The following is a 19,482-nucleotide window of genomic DNA, read 5'->3' on the forward strand; positions in this document are numbered from 1 at the left end:
TCTGGTAGTAGCAAAGCAACTCAAATGTCACCAAACCATCTTTTTTTTTTGCATGTGAAATGTGTGGGCGTTTTTGAAGCATTTTAAAATGCATGTGGAAAGCCATTAATCCTGTTTAATGTTTTCAGGCCTTTATGTCTGAAAAGCAACAAAACACCAGTAGAAATAATTAGTTGGCTGAGAAAACACCACCACTCCTTCTAAATGGATCTGGAATTTGAACATCAGATGCAGTTCTGATAACTGTTTTTGGCCCTGAATCTAAATGCTCATACAGTTATTGCAAAATTGCTCCTGCAATTAAATTTGTTCAATCTTCTAAGACACATTTGATGAGACCTTGCACACACTGGCTTGATTCATTCAGAACCAGATTTTAAAATGGCCACTTTTGTCCACCCGCGCTCCTGTGGCGGAGGAGATAAGAGACTCTGTGAAGGCCTTTGAACTGCAGAGCTTCAATGACAACTTCAACTGACCTTTTATTTTCCACTTTGCATTGAAAGCAACCAATTCCTTTTACTTTCCCTAGCAACCAATCAGTCCACCCCCAATTTGTAGGGATTTCTAAGATGACATGTTCTGCTTTAACACAACTGGTTTGATATTACAGGTTTTTGTTCTTTTGCAACCTAACCTGTTGCTTCACCCTCCCACTCCCTGGTCATTTGCATGGCAACCCTTTAGCAGGCCAGCTGCTCCTGCCCTTTTTTTCTTCATGTTGAATTCTAATCATTACTTTCAAAGGACAGTGTCTCCAAAGCTCCTTTATCAAGTGTTCAAACTGGGAGGAGGCAAGCCGTTGTCCCACCCACTCAGGCTGCTGTTCTTAGCACCTCTGTTCTGAAAACTGGGACCATTCGTAAGCTGCGTCTTTAAATTTGGAGAAAATACCACATGGAAGGAAAAGGTAAGTACTAGTGAGGATTTGCTTATGTGTCATTTGTATTTCTTTTAAGGAGAAATTTATACATTTTGTGATGCTGAATTGTTTTTAGACATCTACTATTTGGAATAATTAGTTTTGCATTTACAGAAAATGACTGATTAAGAAAAAATATTGTCATCATGATGTTGAGTATCAAATTAGTGCCTTAATTGCGAGCTTTAGGAGTTTGGTAAATAATATATATCATGGAGCGTCAGTCCTTCTGCATCTGGATAACATCTCTTATGGAAAAAAGCATAGTTTATAAATCTCTATATATGTGCATACTGCAACTGTCGATATATGCAACTTTGAATTTGATTATTGTGGCTTGAATTTTAATTGCATTCATTTAAGAATTGACATGAGGTATCAAGCATGTTTTTTTTTTTTAGAGTAAATATAAAAGCACCATTCAAAAACAAGAACAAGTAAGATGGGGGTGGGGGATTTCACATCTGCTTCTGACAGAATGTTTCACATTTACACCCATCTGAGTACACAGTCTGAGATTAAATAAATTGTTTTTAGAAAAGTGATGATTGCTGTTAACAAGTACCCTGTGTGAACAGATGAGTGTAACATGCTAGTAAAAATACACTGTTATACTTCACACTACACATTGAGGCCAGCACAGACGTCAAAGACAGAAAATGAAGCTTTAGGCTTTTTACTATATGCAATGTCCTGATTCAAATATATATGTGTCATGTTTTCAGTGGTATAAAAACTATTTATGTGTGATCTGATTTCAGCTCTACAGTAATGCCATGAGGTTGATTTTGGTTAAACCCACCAATGCAACACGACGTCTTGACTCAACAGGTGAAGTCTTCCACGATGGGGACCATGAGCATTGTAACTCAGGAGGTCCATCCCCTCCAACGGAGGGGAAGCGGGATCGATTCACTGCAACCTCAGCTGAAATGTCTTCATCCCCACAGGAGACGAATCTGCACTGTGTTACATCTTCAAGCCACCAAAGATCTAATGGAATTAGTCCTCCAAGAGTTTCAGCCCCGAGGTCGTCACTGAAAACCCGAAGACTAACCTTATCACATCTGAGTGACCAAGACTGGCTGCTTCTTTGTGACCAGGTTAGCGGTGTAGGAGATAATTCATCCTCAGCACAGAGAGCTGGGACCAGCGTGGGACATTCAAGCCACAACGACAGATGTGTTTGTTCCTGTCCCGATGCACAAAAACATTCAGAGGCTTCTACTTTCCAACCACAATCAAAACATGGTACAGTCCAAGACCGCCTCTCCAGGGTTACAAATAAGTGGAGCCTTTCATCTTCACCACACACCCAGCCTTTCTCTCAAAGCACCCAGGTTTCAGCCTCTTGCCACATTTTACCCCATCAAACAAACCAAAAGGATTTTTTGAAACTTCAAACTCCACAGGATAATTTCATGCCTCAGTGCAGTGACCATGAACATCAAAAGGAGCTTGTCCAGCAACAGCCTTGCAATCATTTTAAACCCAAAGAGAGAAGCCAAGGAACCTGTCCAGATTTGTTCAACATTCCTCTAAGCTCCACTGAGTGTGCTGAGACAAATCAGAAACTTCACCAAAAACCTCAGCCTGCTGTCAGTGCAGACTGGAGAGAGCTCTTTGGTAAGGAACCACTGTTAGTTCAGCAACGTCATAGGCAAGAATCTCACTTCTCGATAACTGGTGATCCAACCTGCAAGTCATCCGGAGAGCCCTCCATCACCCCCAAATGCTGTCGTGTCCCATACAACCCTGTGACCTGTACGCCTCGTGTGAAGAGGTCTTCCATGCCAGCTGGTAACAGAAGTGTCCAATCCTTCTCCACCAGCCAGTACAGTTCACTAGAGAACCAGGATTTATTTGAGGAAACAGGAACAGAGCAACAAAGTCAGGTACATGATGTTTCTTTATTTACTTCGTATTTTCTTCATGATTTGTGCAGGTAATTTCTTAAAACTCAGTCAGTGTCACATAGCACCTGAGTGCAAAACACAAAGGATAGTTTCATCTTGGACAGTCCTATTTCTGTTTATATACAATCAGGTTATATACTGACCTGGATATTTTGTCTGAGAATTTATCTGTATGCCCTCCCTTTTCTTAATTTTTTTTCTCTCAGCACCTCAGTGGATCAAAGCTCTCCCTCTTGAAACACGCTTCCCGACCATCTGACACCTTAGAAACTGGTGACATAGTTAATGGGGATGCAGTGCGATCACTGAGCAGCCATGGCACTGTAAGATCCAGTCTTGCAGATCTTCATTCAGGACAGCAGCCTCTTCAGCTTCTGCACAGTGCTATCCTTGAGGATGCCTTCTCCAAAGTCCTCAGAGAAGAGTCCAGTAAGGCCAACAGTGAGAGCCTGACCAGGGAAGATGGCAGCATACCACAGAAGAAGACCAAGGACATTAGCTACCGGCTGGGTCAGAGAAGAGCTCTCTTTGGGAAGCGCAAACAACTGAGTGACTATGCCTTGGTCTGCGGGATGTTTGGCATTATTGTCATGGTGATTGAGACAGAGATGTCAAGGGGATTTTACACCAAGGTACTGTAACCTATATTCATCAACAGATTTACAAAAAGGATTCACATCAGTGCAGAGCCACTCGAGACTCAATAAAACTTCATAGAGCTTTCTAACAGTTTGCACAGTACACATGACCTGCTGACTGAGAAAAGTGCAAGTACAATTTACCAACAGACTGACATGCTTTGCTAAAATGCACCTCAAACTTTGAGCAACCTCTAAGTGAAACCAATCTGGACCTGCCAACTACAGTATGTCACACGATGTGATCGCTTCAGTACCATTTGAAAGACTTTTTAGACTTTTTTTGAGCAGATATGACTTACTGTTGCATCGTTTATTTGTTCTGCTCACTCATTGTCTCTTCACAGCAGATTGCACTCTCCATATTCATGTTTATGTCTCCATTGTTTTGCAGGATTCCATATATTCATATATACTTAAGGGTCTGATCAGCCTTTCTACTGCTGTTCTCCTTGGACTGATTGTGATGTACCATGCCCGGGAAATCCAGGTTTGTGAAAGGATGAATAAAAATCCATGCTGCCTTTTTATACGATTGTCAAGGTTCATTCTTGACCATGAGAACACAATTTTTATTCCCTAAGCCCAAACCTTCTTCAGTGGACCTTGCTCAGATATGTTTACTTTCCAAATATTCACAGACTTAAAAAACACATTAACAAAACTGTGAAATAAAAACTACAGTCCAAACAAATCCATTTATCATAGATCATTTTCTCGGATGGTGTTGTGCGTAGTTTAACATGTAAGATTCATTAATTATTTAAAATTTTGTGTTTGATTCTTTGTGCAGCTTTTCATGGTGGACAACGGGGCAGATGATTGGAGGATAGCCATGACCTTTGAAAGAATTCTTTTTGTCGTGATGGAGCTTCTGGTCTGTGCCATCCATCCAATCCCCGGCCAGTATGTTTTCACCTGGAAAACACGACTGGCCTTTAGCTACACAGCATCTGTAGCGGACGCTGATGTTGACATCATCCTCTCTGTACCGATGTTTCTACGCCTCTACCTTATTGGTCGGGTCATGCTGCTCCACAGCAAGCTGTTCACAGACGCTTCCTCCCGCAGTATCGGGGCCCTCAACAAGATCAACTTCGACACTCGGTTTGTCATGAAGACACTGATGACCATCTGCCCTGGCACAGTGCTGCTGGTCTTCAGTGTGTCCTGTTGGATCATTGCAGCGTGGACTGTACGCGTATGTGAGAGGTATTAGGTTAAAGCTTGGCAACTTCTAACTATTGTCTTTACTGACCACCTGCTTTACTTCAGTATCATCAGTAGGAATTCAGTGTTCTCCATGTTATTTAGTTGATACACATTTAAGAAACAGAACTCTATGATACACACTGATTAAAATTACAGTAGTTATGCTCAGATGTCATGTCTCAACAGGTATCACGACGCACAGGAGGTGACTAGTACCTTTCTTGGAGCAATGTGGCTGATCTCTATCACGTTCCTGTCTATTGGCTATGGAGACATGGTTCCTCACACCTACTGTGGAAAAGGTGTTTGCCTGTTAACAGGAATTATGGTGAGATTTATACTGAGTCAGTACAAGCAGACATGTAGTGTAGTGTAAACATATTAAGCATACCCACCAGCCAAATTATATAACAGCATAATATAGAATTATTATCAAATTTCTATAATATACAGGTGATATCTTTAACTTTTACTTGTAGATGATAGATAATCATAATGCTCTTTATTACAGAAAGCTACAATGTTGTAATCAGTGCTCTCCTCCTCAGGGAGCGGGCTGCACAGCTTTAGTTGTTGCTGTTGTTGCAAGAAAATCTGAACTCACCAGAGCCGAGAAGCACGTCCATAATTTCATGATGGATACTCAACTCTACAAAAAGGTCTTTTTACTGTTGTACATGCAAATTTATCATATGTTGTTTTTAAAATTAACTGTGACAGTTCAGTCTCAACAGAAATATTTTTTTACTTGACACTTATTTAAAATTTTGTGTAATATATTAAAATCTGCAAGTCAAATTTATCAACCATTGCCTAAAACATCCCCATTCCCCAACAGATTAAAAACACAGCCGCCAATGTGCTGAGGGAGACGTGGCTCATCTACAAAAATACAAAGCTGGTTAAAAAGATTGACCACGCCAGAGTACGACACCATCAGCGTAAATTCCTGCAAGCCATCCACCAGTAGGTAGAAATATATCATCACCAGGAAGCGAGTGGAGAAAAACACAGTGAATCACAGTCCACCAGTACGGCACGACCAACATGTTAATATTGTTGGTAGAATGTAATCATACTAACCTTACTCTTTAGCTAAATGTTAATGTTGTTAGAGTAAAATATGTGACAGGGTTTTCATTCATGTAGTTTTGTAGGTTCAGTAGCTACTGAGACACAGTGTTCACTGCGTTTATTTTACTTGGCACACCAACCGACTGTGGTTCTGATTTTCAACGTTAGACTGCGAAGAGTCAAAATGGAGCAAAGGAAACTAACTGACCAGGCCAATACAGTTGCTGATCTTGCAAAGGTTTGTAATGGGGTTCATAACTTTTTTTTAAAAAAATGTCAAAAGAGAAAATGAATGTTTTATTGTGATGGAAAAAAAGATTTATCACCTTGTCAGCTATGTGTCCATAATCAACTATTAACCTGTCATGAGATATTTTGTCTAGTATCTTAGGTGATATACACATATACACACTTTTTGGAAAGTAGCACTTTACTTCTACTGGCTAACTGTCCTCCCTGCTGCTCCCAGACTCAGAACATGATGTATGATTTGGTATTGGAGCTGCAGCATCGAAGCGAGGATCTGGACAGGAGGATTGTAGCTCTGGAAGAGAAACTGGACTCCATCCTTCTCAATGTGCATTCGCTGCCCGTTGTGCTGTGTCAAGCAATAACAAAGCTACAGAAGGATTTCCTGGAGGACTTGGCCTGTCGTGTCCACTTCCTTTCATCGTCCTTGAGCTCTGAGTGCTGTTCAGTCCCCGCCAGACACCTCTGCCCAGGATCCAGAGCACCAGAGATGTCATACAGCTGATAGGCTTTCCCCAGTGGTTTTCCTCTTCCTCATGTGCAGTTTTTTTCATGCCAGGAGAGATCTTAACATAGATCTCTTTTTGCATTTTGCAATGGTCTGCTACACATTCATACAGTTACATATGAGAATTAAGGCCCTTACCTTCCATATGGTGTTTATGGTCTTTAAGCAAATCTTCCCATCTAGACCTAAATATATACAAATAGTATCAGTATTTTTAAGTTGTAAACTTAACAACCTTCTTAAGTGCAATAGAAATAAAGTTTTGTTTATATATATACAGTATATATATATAATATCTTGCAAATAGTATTTATAGTTTCTTTCTTTGTGAATCACTAGCCTTAGCATTTACAACACCCATAGTTTAATCTCTGTATATAAAGGATATGGGTTTTAGACATCGCAGCAGACAGTATGTCTCACAGGTTGCCTATTCTTTGCAATATTTTGAAAATGTTTCATATTTAGAGTAGCCCACAGTATTTCAGACTGACTTTGACACAGATACAGTACAGTGTACTTTATACTATATAAAATCACTGATAGTAAAGTTTTTTTTTTTTTAGAACTACACTTGTTTTATTCATTGCACTCCCAAACAGGATTAGCTCATAAGCAGAAAATAGCAGAAGCAAATGACAGGTGGTGTATTTCACTCAGTGTGCATAACAATTTTGAAGAGACACAGATCCTCTTCTCACACATACCTCTACTTATTCTTCCCAGTGCTCTTGTTTGAACTGAATAGGTCTCATTCATTTTCACCTCCAGCCAATCAGAAGGGAAGGGAGCATAAATAAACATGTTTTAATCAGCTTTATAAAGTCAAAAAGCTTTTTATATTCAGACATGGGTGGGGTTCTATATCCAAGTTTCACACACTAGGGCACTTGTTTTACGAAGGAAACTCATCAGGAAACAAAAATAACAAAGAGACATGGCAAACAGTCCTACCAATAGGGTTGTTTACCAGTCTACCATCTGGTTTACAAGGTGCTACATAATCTCGCGATAAATGTCTGGAGGCGAGCTGCACCCACGAGAATGTCGTTTCGCGCGCTAAGGCTAAGCTCCAGTCACATTCCAGACTGACAGCTCTGCCAGCCAATGAACTACAGCTGCTTAGAGGCCCACAGCCAATCGCGAGATTGCACTGTTACAGCAGGCGGGATATCAAAGTCTTGAAGAATAACTCATTGATCAGTCTAACAAGGGCTCAAGAGTTGGTCCTCCAAACCGTCAACGTTATTTTGGGAAATCGTGCGCGTCGTTAGCTAAACATCAATTTCTTGTTTTCTCTTGGACGAACAAATAGGTAAGGCGCATTTTCTCTCTTGTTCTGATAACTTTTAAAATTGTGCCCATTGATATCATCATCCAATAGCTAGCTTACTGAGGTTAACGTTAGCTAACTTGACAAAGTCCTACCTCGTTTCTGGTTGCTTTTCTACACCAAGTTCTCTAGATGTGAATTTCAAAATCAATCCAAACTTTTTTGTCACTGGGACAGTTTCCATGCTGTGAGATGTGCTCTGCTTTCTTATCGTAACAGACCAAATGAAAGGTTTTTTTAACAATAAGTTGTAACGTGGTTTGCTGTAACGTTAAGCGTTGATATGGGTGGGTGATGAACTTCACTTATTCTGTATTGTGCATTTGAAATATAGCAACATATTGAGCAACTACACATCGTACAGTCTCAAATTGCTTTGTTGCTGCTTCGTACGAAGCAAAACAAACACCCTACTCTTAAAGTTTGCTTATTTTCCTGGTTTTCCATATTTCCCTGTGATGGCTTAGCTCATGTTTTGCTCTGCATTTTGAAAACAACCGAGGATGTCGGTGAAATCATTCGTCTTTACCGGGGACACGGTGGTTTGTTTTCGGTGCTGTTACTTGTGTTTTGTTCATTGGTGTTGGGACAAGACCTCAGCTGCGAGCGAAAAAGTACAAACAAAGCAGCCGCCGAGCTCACTAACGTTATCTAAATAGGGACATGGCGATATTTGTGCGAGTAAAAGATCGTTTTCTTTTGTAATAATCCAGTCTGAATCGTATATACGGTAGTATTCCGGCTGTTTCGTTGTCACACAGTGGAGGCACATTGTTTGCTAGGGCTCCCTCGCGTCCGGATGTGCTTGCTTTTAAAAGAACTGGGAGTGGCCTACGAGTCAGTTTCCCGCACTGTATTTAAATCAGCCTGTTCCCTCCCTTTCTGATACTCTGCTCAAGTGACAGCCCAGTGCTGACTGCGGGAGAGAAGTAGTCCTATATCTGCTACATTCTGACACATTTAGATCATTCTTTGACTGTATTCAGTTCAGGAAGCATGCCCTGCATTTTAATAATGGATCCGTCTAGAGTCTGGTAAATAAACACTGTTACATACACATAATAATGTAAAAAGTGTGAAGTATATAGGGCGTCTAGCTGAGGCAAAATTACATCCACATCCTGTGTGTGTGTGTGTGTTTAGAATTTCTGTCAATTAATAAACTAATCATTGCAGCTCTAGTAAACATTGTAAAATACTGTATGTGAGCAATTCTTAAAATACTGGCTTTGTGTGGCTTGAAGACTAAAATGACAGGGAAAAGATTCATTTAAAATATTACCTGATCAAGGCCAACATTGATGGAATGTATTAATTTTTCTTGAATATGTTTAAAATCAAGAATGTTTAGTTGCAAAACAAACTTTATAATACTGTGTAGCTTCTTGCAGAAACTGATTAAAATAAATTAAGATTGATACCCAGACCAGGCCTTCAAATCTTTCAGACAAAGCCCAACATAATTAATAATAGTGTTAATGGGCTTGATGGATGCATTAATTTATGTATTGCTGGAGACAAATGTTATTTGACCAAGCTTTTTGCAGTGGATGCAGTTGTGCTCAAATGTAGATAAATTCAAATAATTTGCAGACACATCTTTTTGTTTTGACCATGGTTGTGTGATATTTAAGTTCATAGAAAGCCTTTGTGTGTCCTAACAGTGTCCGCTTGAGTGGAAAATGTCTCAAATGAAATGATCCCTTAAAAGGGATTAACTGTAGTTATGGAATTGAGTAAAATATAATGGCAATGATTGAGATTATAAGTCATGGTTTGGTTATTGACACAGGGCAGCTGCAATGTGGATTCAAGTGCGCACAATGGATGGGAAGGAAACCCACCGAGTGGATTCCTTATCCAAACTTACCAAGGTGGATGAACTGCGTCTCAAAATCATGGAGCTGTTCAAGGTAGAGCCAGAGAGGCAGAGACTGTTTTACCGTGGCAAGCAGGTGAGGCAGCGTGATCACATTTCACATCTTTCATCTTGGCATTCTTTCCTAAGTTTGATAGTAGTATTAGTATAGTAGTAGTAGCATTTAGAAAGGCAACATCTCTAAACAATTTTCAGAGTTGTTTATTCAATCTCAGTTGATGTTAAATTTTCCACATTTGGTCGTTGTAGCTCAGCCATGAATGCTACTTTGACATTTACTCATTAACAAAACATTGAATGTTTAAACTCCAGTCATCAAAAAGTGCTGCTTGTTTTCTTTTACTTATGTTTGTTTTTTGTTCAGATGGAGGATGGCCATACCATATTCGACTACAACGTGGGCTTAAATGATATAGTGCAGCTCCTTGTTAGGCAGAAGATGCCCCCTGTTGAAGTTGTCAAAAGCAAGGACAAAGAAGCAGAGCTTTCAGACTCTGATTCTGGCTGTGGCTCAACACAGAGCGAGTCCGACAAGAATTCCACTCACGGTGAGGTGGAGGGCCAGACTGCCGGCACCTCTGCCCAGACAAACACCCCAGAGCTTGTTGATCCTGGGTTTGGATTATACAAGGTGTGTTTTAAAACCAATGACTGGGATTACATTTGATGTGATGTTATATTTAGTGTCTAATGGTTAATTTTACTTTGTCCAGTGGTGGGGTAAATCAAATGGGAATAGAGAGTGAATACTCAAAGTGTGTGACGTGAATTGGGAAGAGGTCATGAAACGTGGTTAAATGACATGTTTATCCACTTTGATCAACCACATGATTGAGGGGAATGAAAGGTCCTGGCAAATTTTAGCCATTCCACACATATGTTGTTCTGATGTAGTGAAGGAGGACATGAGGATTGTTGGTGTGGGTGAGGAGGATACAGAGGATAGGGTAAAATGGAGGCAGATGATTCGCTGTGGCGACCCCTGAAGGGAGCAGCTGAAAGCAGAAGACACATATGTTGTTCTATAGTTCTTCATTGATCCAGAGTGCCGAACAGTGTCTAATACATTTCTTACATTTGGATCATTTTCATTTTTTGCTAAATATTAGGAAGTTAGTATTACTGCTTTTAACCCGCATTGTCCAGTAAATCCTCCAAGTGATCGGGGTCACCTCATGGGGAAGGAGCATGTCTGCATACCCCTCTCACCCTGGACACAAACTGTTCAGACTCCTCCCCTCCGGTAGATGTTACAAAGCACTGTACAACAAAACCACCCAGCACAGAGACAGTTTCTTCCCCCAGACTGTCACTCTGATGAACACTTAATGTTAGAGTGGCAGAATAACCACTGTATGAATATTTGCACATCTGTACCTGCCTTATATAAGCTGTCACACCACTGTCAAAGTCATACTTCAGTAGGCCACTTTGTATTAGAAAGGAATTTCTAAATAAATGGGGACATAACAGGATGTACTTATTCCCCTTGATTATAAGCAGGAAGTATCCATCACTATGAATAGGTAAAATTTGCTCACTGAAACAACTACAGCTCCATAACATACGTATGAAGTTCTCGCCAACTTGTTTCCTTTCTGTGTGTTTGAAGATCAATGAGCTGGTGGATGCAAGAGACTTGAACATGGGTGCGTGGTTTGAGGCCCAGATCATGAATGTTACCAAGACAACAAAGACACCTAAAGAGGAGGCCGCAGAGGCTCAACCTGCAGAAGAGGAGATACTCTACCATGTTAAATACGAAGAGTAAGAATTGTTTTCAATGTTTAACTAATGCTCAAACAATTTGAGCCCTGATAAAGGTATGTACTGTGGTAGATTGTGCTAACTTGTTATAAGCTAAGGGAAAGAGGAGGGGTGCTAACATTGAAATGTTTGCAATATTTACCATATTTTCTGCACAATAAGTCACACTTTCTTCTACTCCTCTGGCTTGCATTGCGACTTATGTAGCAAAGCAACTCGTGTGTATATTTATAGTCATTTAGTCACTAGTGTTAGATTGCACTCTTGACTCAATTAAAGATAATACTGTACCACTGAAAAAGTAAAAACATTTATGTTCATGCTAAACTACAACTCATAGTGTAACACAAGTGAAAATGCCAACAAAAAGAAAGAGTTATAGTGCGGATTATAATGTGCAGGTTATAGTTTATAGCTGTAACAAAGTTTGGAATGAGTGTTGGCATTCATACAACCCGAGAGAGGAAGAGGAGGAGAACACACCGCTTCATCTCCCCCAGCTCTAGTGTTGGTACAGTTTAACATTGCTTGACACAGATGAATGAATTTCATAATGTACTTCTGCTTGTTGTTATACCTAGTGTACATTTATCATAGGCTAGTTTAGACTATAATTACTGTAATTAGAAATGCGACTTATATAGCAAAGAGATTTTGTTTTCATATTCAACAAGGGTGTGTTTGCTAAAATTGACTTATTCTCTGGTGTGACTTATAGTCTTGAAAATATGGTACTGGGACATATTTTAAAAAAAAAAACAACAAAAATATTGTTAATGCATCTAAAGCTGAAGAGGCTGTGCTTTTCAATAAGTAAGCCTCAGGTCTATCAACAGCTTCAGGGATGGAACATTACTTGTGTGCTGCAGTGAATGTGTAACAGATGCAAAAGATTTCCTGCCACATCTTTGGCTGTCACAATTTCAGGTGAACAGTCTTGATTCTTTATTACATGGAAATGGCACAGTATTTAGTCATTGTGTTGCTCTAACAGTTAAAGTACTGGGTTTTCTATGGTATCTTACCCTCCCTGAAAGGCGCTCCTGTGTCGCTGAGTTTGCTGGTGCGTTAGTTCTGGAGGGAACATTGACTTGAGTGGTGTTCAGACTTGCTCCAGAAGCAGTTTGTCCTCAGTTTGTCCTCATTCAAACATACTTTCATGCATTCAGTCACACTCCCTGGAATCACTCTATAGGAAACACCTGTGGTGGTGTGTGGCTTGTCTCAGAACTGCAAACTGATATGGTGTACCATTTGTTGTCGCAGCTACCCAGAGAATGGGGTTATTCAGTTGCTGGCCAAGGATGTTCGTCCGCGTGCTCGTACAGTGTACCAGTGGCATCAGCTAGAGCCAGGAATGATTGTTATGGTCAACTACAACCCAGACGACCCCAAGGACCGTGGCTACTGGTACGATGCTGAGATCCAGAAGAGGAGGGAGACACGCACCCTGCGAGAGATTTATGCCAAGATTATCCTTGGGTAAGGGCGCTATGCAGCGTGAATTACCACAGGTCTAAGAGAGTGTCTGACATACAGATACAATACAGGAGTACAAAGATCAAGGTTATTGATGCCACAGTAGTAGGTGGACAGATGTAAATTTCCTGCTGTGGTGTCCTGATACATGTCAAATTTTGACATGTACTGGTAACATTTTTGATGAGTTTATTGCCACAGTGCAGTGTGACTGACAGATTCCTTCTTTATTTACAGTGACGCTGGTGACTCTCTAAATGACTGTAGGATCGTGTTCTTGAATGAAATCTACAAAATTGAGGAGCATGGTTCTCTAAGTGATGCCGCAGCTGGATCTGAGAGTCCACTAAAAAGTAGGTTGAATGATGAAAACTTTTAAATTGCGAAGTTCAGCGTTGGTAGCAATTGACAGGAAGGAAATGTGTTACTCACCTATCAATCTTGTCATTGTGCTGTACAATACCAGTAAAAAGTTTGGACACTTTACCATGATTTGAATGAGAAAGTGTGTTCAAACTATACACCTGTGTGTGTGTGTGTGTGTGTGTGTGTGTGTGTGTGTGTGTGTGTGTGTGTGTGTGTGTGTGTGTGTGTGTGTGTGTGTGTGTATATATTATATATATATATACATATATATACACACACACACACACACACATATGTATACACACACACACAATATAGTTGTATATTGAAATACAATGTTATCAAATGTCTGTATTCTCCAGGGTCAAATGGACCTGAGTGCAAGCACTGTAAGGATAATCCCAACAAAAACTGTCAATGGTGCAACTGCCACATCTGCGGCATCAAGCAGGATCCTGACAAACAGTTGCTGTGCGATGAATGTGACATGGCGTATCACACCTACTGCCTGAACCCACCACTCACTTCCATCCCTGAAGATGAGGACTGGTCAGTACGAGCATTTGCAAAACTCAGTATTTTCACAAGCTTAATATATTGGGTTTTTCATATGGACTCGGTATTGGACTGAATAATGCGGTTTCTTTTTAAAGTATTAAAAAAAAAAACGTTAACTATTTATACTATACCATATCAAGTATTCTGTGCTCAGTTACAACTGCACTGAGCTAAATTGTATTTATCTGATAACCATTTAAGGCAGAAATATTTTTATGCTGGATTAAAACACACATCACTCTTATTCATAAATAAACTGTCCATCTTTTTGATCATCACTATTGATGCAATATATTTGTTTTGACTTGACCTTTGCATGTCATGTGGTTACAGGTACTGCCCAGGTTGCCGTAATGATACTAGTGAGGTTGTGTTGGCTGGAGAGAAGCTGAAGGAGAGCAAGAAGAAGGCGAAGATGGCTTCTGCCAGCTCTTCCAGCCAGAGAGACTGGGGCAAGGTGAGTACATACTCATTGCTGGCAGAGAGTGACTCTTATTTAGATGTGCAAGACATAAATTAGTCAGATTTAACACTGTAATATGAAATGGTTACAAAAACATAAAGCTCCCATTTAAATAATAAATTATTTTGTAGCAAGGTGTTTTTGTCACAGATCATTTTTTGCCACAGCATACACACTGTTTTAACATATAGGCTTACTGTGTACGTATTTAGTGTTTTTGTACACAGCTAGCTTACAGTAAGAATTAGTGTTGCACTAAAATCTTCATGACTTTACTCTCTCCAGGGTATGGCCTGTGTTGGTCGAACCAAGCAATGTACAATTGTCCCATCCAACCACTATGGACCAATCCCTGGCATCCCTGTTGGTTCCTTGTGGAAGTTCAGAGTACAGGTCTGTCTATGCAACTGGAGAATTGGTTCTTTCGTTCAACTTAAGGGTATATTTAACATCTATAAGGGTTTTCTCTGTCATTTTTCAGTTGCCTGCAATAATATTTTAATTCTTTGGCTCTCCTAGGTCAGTGAGTCTGGTGTTCATAGGCCACATGTAGCTGGGATTCATGGCAGGAGCAATGATGGTGCCTACTCTCTGGTCCTTGCAGGAGGCTATGAGGATGATGTGGTATGCTGAATCTTCTAATTTAATGATCGTAGTAAGATTAATTATTAAAGGTTTAAGTTGAGGCTGAAGTAGTAATTGTTTTAATGCTACTGAAATTGGTGTCATATTTTGATATGAAACTATTGCTTTCTCTGTTAAGGGTTTACACTTTGCCAAACCTCCTTTGTAATTATATTTAATATCTGATGTCTTACATGGTAGGATGATGGTAATGAGTTCACTTATACTGGCTCTGGAGGGCGAGATCTGTCTGGAAATAAAAGGACTGCAGAGCAATCGTGTGATCAGACACTGACCCACATGAACCGGTACTACACTTAGGAAACATATTGTAAATGTCCTAAATCAATGTAATTTCTAAGTTATTTATTTTAATTGTTTGATCTGTTTCTCATCAGGGCGTTGGCTCTGAACTGCAATGTCCCCGTCAACGACAAACATGGAGCTGAGTCCAAGAACTGGAAGGAAGGCAAACCGGTTAGAGTTGTGCGCAGCTGCAAGGGTCGCAAGCACAGTAAATACTGCCCTGAGGAAGGAAACAGATATGATGGGATATATAAGGTATGAGGGACACATTGCTACATACATTTTAGGTGAAGGGAGACATCAAACTGGCACACTGCACTACAGTTTTACCAGCTATTAAAAAGATGCTAGGTTACCATTTAATTACACTGATAAATATAATTAATTTAGTAATTCATTTGTGCAGATCTGTTAAAATAAATGTTAGTAGCCTCACCAGAACTGAATTACTGTTGAGCCAGTGGTCTACATTTAAATGATACACCTGATTATTCTAAATGTGGGGATTTGCTAGTAGCTTTCCTGTTCATGTCTTTGATTTCCTTTAGGTGGTGAAGTACTGGCCAGACAAAGGCAAGTCTGGCTTCTTGGTCTGGCGCTATCTACTTAAGCGTGACGATGATGAGCCCGCACCATGGACCAGAGATGGCAAGGAACGCATCAAGAAGCTCGGTCTCACCATGCAGGTAGTGGTTAGACTACATTCTACCACAACGGCTTTCTTGTTGTCTACAAATCAATAATACGTTATCGGTGTTACGAACTGTTGAGCTCACAGTCGGAAATGCATCATTCGTGGTTCAGTATGCACAAAATACTCCTATCACAACTTTGACAGAAAAATAGACTGGGAGGAGTGCCATTGTTTACCCCTTGTAGGTTTAAATACTGCTAAAATGTTTTTAGGTTTTTCACTTTTCAAATAGATCTCACTAAATACAACATTCAAATTGATGCAAATAAAACTACTGTGTTTCATTGTCGGGGTGCTAAATATCACAGTATGGCACATTACTGCTGATACAAAATTCAAGTCAGTGACATAAAATAAGGTGTAACACAAACAATCAGCAAATTAATATATAAATATGGTCAGTGTTGGCTGATAAATGCAAGATGTTGCATCTAATTGTTTAATTCCTTTTAAGCATACTCATTAACTTGTTTCTGTTAGTGTAAATGAACTAAATGTTATGGTGTTTTTACAGTATCCTGCTGGCTATCAGAAAGAGAAAGAGAACAAAAATGAAGTGGAGGAGGAGGAGGCGGCGGCGGCAGCGGCAGCAACACCAAGCAAGGCAAAGAGGAAGCGAAAATCTCAGGGTAGCGGTAAGCGCTATATGTATGTAGCTGTTAGTATTGTTACTTTTTGATAGTATGCAGAGGTTCATACAAGACTTTTGCAAACTATCCTGAGGCCATGCAAATAACCATCATAGCCTGTGTGCAGATGCAAGGTTGCTTTTTTTTTTTTTTTTTCCTCTTTTGCTCTTTTTTTTTTTTTTTTTTTTTAACACTATTAAATGGAAAATATGTTTCTTTCTTTTTGGTCAGAGTCTTCCAAGAGCTCACCAGCCAAGACTCCTAAGAAAATGAAGGTAGAGGTGTACAAGCTTTCTCAACAGCAGAAGACGCTCATCAAGAATGACAAGGCAAACAAGAAGCTGTGGGATGAAGCCATGGAGTCACTGTCACTTGGACCGGTGAGGCTGAGCTGACTTTTTTTTTTTGTGTGTGAAAGCTGTTATTTATAACCACACTTTGAAATCCCACTGTCAGTCATAGGGCAGATTGTAATGTACTTTGAAATGTTTGATTTATTTCTGCAGAAATTCCTTAACAAGGTTGAAGAAGTCTTCCTCTGCATTTGCTGCCAAGAAGTGGTCTATCAGCCGATCACCACAGAGTGCCAACACAATGTCTGCAGGGTAAGAGATTATCACCGTCCTGAATTCTAGCATCCCAAGTGACTATATAAACCAACATAGACACATTATGGTTGCAAGACTAGCACTCCACCTCCAGTCCTTGAGGGCCACTGTCCTGCTTCTTTTCCAATTATCCCTGCCCCTGCAGCTTCGGACTGGGTGAACACACCTGATCCAGGTAATCAGCAGTGGGTTGGGCGGGGATAGTTGGAAAACAAGCAGGATGGTGGCCCTTGAGGACCGGAGTTTGAGACCCCTGACTTAGACAGAGAAACTTTCTGCCTGTAGATACATTTGTATTTTAAATACAACACATTGCATAGCCTTTTTATTTTTTATTGAAAACATTGTTTGCAGTTACTCAGTCACACCTTTGGACATTATAGGGGGTTTGTTGATAAAATGCTAATGGTCTAAAAGAAGCTTTTATTTGATTGTGTTGCAGTGATGGGGATGTTTAGAATGATCTTAAATCTCATAGTAGTGTGGTGACAAAATGAACCTTTAAGTGTGTAATTGATATTTAACAATAGAAAAACATTATCTTAGAGTGGAATATATAGTAGAGTACCTGAGAACTGAAAACTTTCTTTTATTTTAGGAATGCCTTCAGCGGTCCTTCAAAGCAGAGGTGTACACCTGCCCAGCTTGCAGGCATGATCTGGGCAAAAACTACTCCATGACTGTCAACAAATCTCTGCAAGACATTTTAAATCAGTTTTTCCCAGGGTACAGCAACGGGCGATGATCATTGGTTTTGCATACTCAGCCCCTGAGGATATGCGATGTAAACTGCAAGAGTTTTCAGTAGTGGCAATAAAGAATCAGTTGCTTTTAATATATTTTTTATGATTATAAAACTACAATTTTTGTGGACTTAAATGCTACCATTTTTCACTTTGTATATGCCATTATATGTAGTTACTGATAAATTGAAAATTCCTTTACCTGCCTAAACCGTTAATACGATCAACTGTAATTTTACTCCCAGTATTTTTTGTTCATTAACTAATTCTAATGTATTCATGATGTACAATTGTTATTTTCAACTAAATCCCTCTGATGTCAACTAAATGTCTAGCACTCCTTAAGAGAATATTAAGTCAAAAGTGGTTAAGGTGTTTATCCAACTTGTTTGTAGATTCTTTGGTACAAGATTTAAGGGAGGGATTTAAGGGATTTATTAGAATCTGGATGCAACGTTAGCTTGACCTATGGTTGGTCATCAGTTTGGTGCAGTTTTTTGTCTTCAATCTGATCATGCAATTGGGATTTTAGATTTTATTTTATTTCCATTCACATCTGAATTGAAAGATTTTAGAGCCTGGAGCTCTGTGCTTGTTTTTTTTTTTTTCTTTTGTTTTGTTTTGTTTTGTTTTTGTTTTTTTGATATATATCTGTATTCGGTTTATGGCATGATCAGATTATTTAAATTGCACAAACATGACTAGTGAACAAAGCTCCGTTTTGAGAAAAGGGGTCTTCTGAATCTGAAGCAGCACATGAAATATTTTGAAGACCTAAGATACAAGCATGAACTGAGCCAGTTAAAGGTTTTTTTTTTTTTTTTTTTTTTGTTTTGTTTTTTGTTTTTTTAATATGTTTGGTCTCCTGAAGTGTTTTGATGGGGAACAGTGTCATCAAACTTGATTGGATTTTCTGACTTGTCATTTGGTTCCTTAAGTAGTTTTGTATTTTTAAGTGAATTTGGTTTAAAGATTCTTTAAGTTTGGTTAAATCTTTAAAAGCTAAATGTCCTACAATCTTAAAGCTATTTCGTTCTGACATGGATTTGGATTTCTCCTGCTTTTGAAAAGATTCACTCCAAGTAATAAGTCCAAAGAAACAAGTGCTTAACCAAGAGAGTAACGTAGAACTCCCATTAAATTTAACTCTTTAGATATTGTGCCTGACACCTAAACCTAATTGAGTCTAGAAACTTTATTTGTAATTTTGCTAAAACATGTACCTTTTCATCTTTTTTAATCTATTACTGCCATATAGAGGGGTTGGACTCAGATTTTTGTCTTCTGCAGTCACTGGTTACCTGACCTCATTTAAAAAAAAAAAAAAAACAAAAAAAAAAAAACTGAGGAAACGCTTGCATTAAGTTTAAACGTTAAGAAAACTCCACACTTCGCTTCTGAAATTTGTTGCTGAATCAGATAAATTATCCATTGTTTCTTACAATTACTGTTAACTTTTTAATTTACTGATTAAAATTTGGTGTTGAATTTCAATAGCAGTGTGTGTGTGTGTG

The 19,482-nt window shown here is 39.4% G+C and overlaps 2 protein-coding genes across 2 annotated transcripts; both read left to right on the forward strand.

Annotated features, from left to right (window-relative positions):
• The first annotated feature begins 240 nt into the window (after window positions 1-240).
• Window positions 241-6,707, forward strand: kcnn1b (potassium intermediate/small conductance calcium-activated channel, subfamily N, member 1b). The gene is made up of 10 exons (XM_026323747.1): window positions 241-910; window positions 1,684-2,817; window positions 3,045-3,470; window positions 3,871-3,966; window positions 4,270-4,688; window positions 4,875-5,016; window positions 5,237-5,347; window positions 5,527-5,654; window positions 5,931-6,000; window positions 6,232-6,707. Exons 2-10 carry the CDS (start codon window positions 1,699-1,701, stop codon window positions 6,514-6,516), a joined length of 2,796 nt encoding a protein of 931 aa, XP_026179532.1. The 5' UTR covers window positions 241-910; window positions 1,684-1,698; the 3' UTR covers window positions 6,517-6,707.
• A 997-nt stretch (window positions 6,708-7,704) lies between these two features.
• On the forward strand, window positions 7,705-19,324 carry uhrf1 (ubiquitin-like with PHD and ring finger domains 1). The gene is made up of 17 exons (XM_026322977.1): window positions 7,705-7,834; window positions 9,645-9,807; window positions 10,096-10,362; window positions 11,344-11,498; window positions 12,765-12,980; window positions 13,215-13,330; window positions 13,706-13,892; window positions 14,235-14,358; window positions 14,650-14,757; window positions 14,884-14,988; window positions 15,190-15,296; window positions 15,387-15,549; window positions 15,843-15,980; window positions 16,503-16,623; window positions 16,849-16,997; window positions 17,124-17,222; window positions 17,824-19,324. The coding sequence occupies exons 2-17, from the start codon at window positions 9,655-9,657 to the stop codon at window positions 17,968-17,970; spliced, it is 2,355 nt and encodes a 784-aa protein (XP_026178762.1). The 5' UTR covers window positions 7,705-7,834; window positions 9,645-9,654; the 3' UTR covers window positions 17,971-19,324.
• Window positions 19,325-19,482: the final 158 nt, after the last annotated feature.

Source organism: Mastacembelus armatus, chromosome 4 (assembly GCF_900324485.2).
Source record: "Mastacembelus armatus chromosome 4, fMasArm1.2, whole genome shotgun sequence".
NCBI lineage: Eukaryota > Metazoa > Chordata > Actinopteri > Synbranchiformes > Mastacembelidae > Mastacembelus > Mastacembelus armatus.

Bases quoted from the DNA above. Each gene is read 5' to 3' on its own strand.
- kcnn1b (XM_026323747.1), top strand. From the start codon at position 1,699: ATGAGGTTGATTTTGGTTAAACCCACCAATGCAACACGACGTCTTGAC. The intron at 5,017-5,236 runs GTGAGATTTATA...TCTCCTCCTCAG, and splicing joins GCCTGTTAACAGGAATTATG to GGAGCGGGCTGCACAGCTTT. The intron at 5,655-5,930 runs GTAGGTAGAAAT...TTTCAACGTTAG, and splicing joins TTCCTGCAAGCCATCCACCA to ACTGCGAAGAGTCAAAATGG.
- uhrf1 (XM_026322977.1), top strand. From the start codon at position 9,655: ATGTGGATTCAAGTGCGCACAATGGATGGGAAGGAAACCCACCGAGTG. The intron at 14,758-14,883 runs GTCTGTCTATGC...TGGCTCTCCTAG, and splicing joins TGTGGAAGTTCAGAGTACAG to GTCAGTGAGTCTGGTGTTCA. The intron at 14,989-15,189 runs GTATGCTGAATC...CTTACATGGTAG, and splicing joins GAGGCTATGAGGATGATGTG to GATGATGGTAATGAGTTCAC.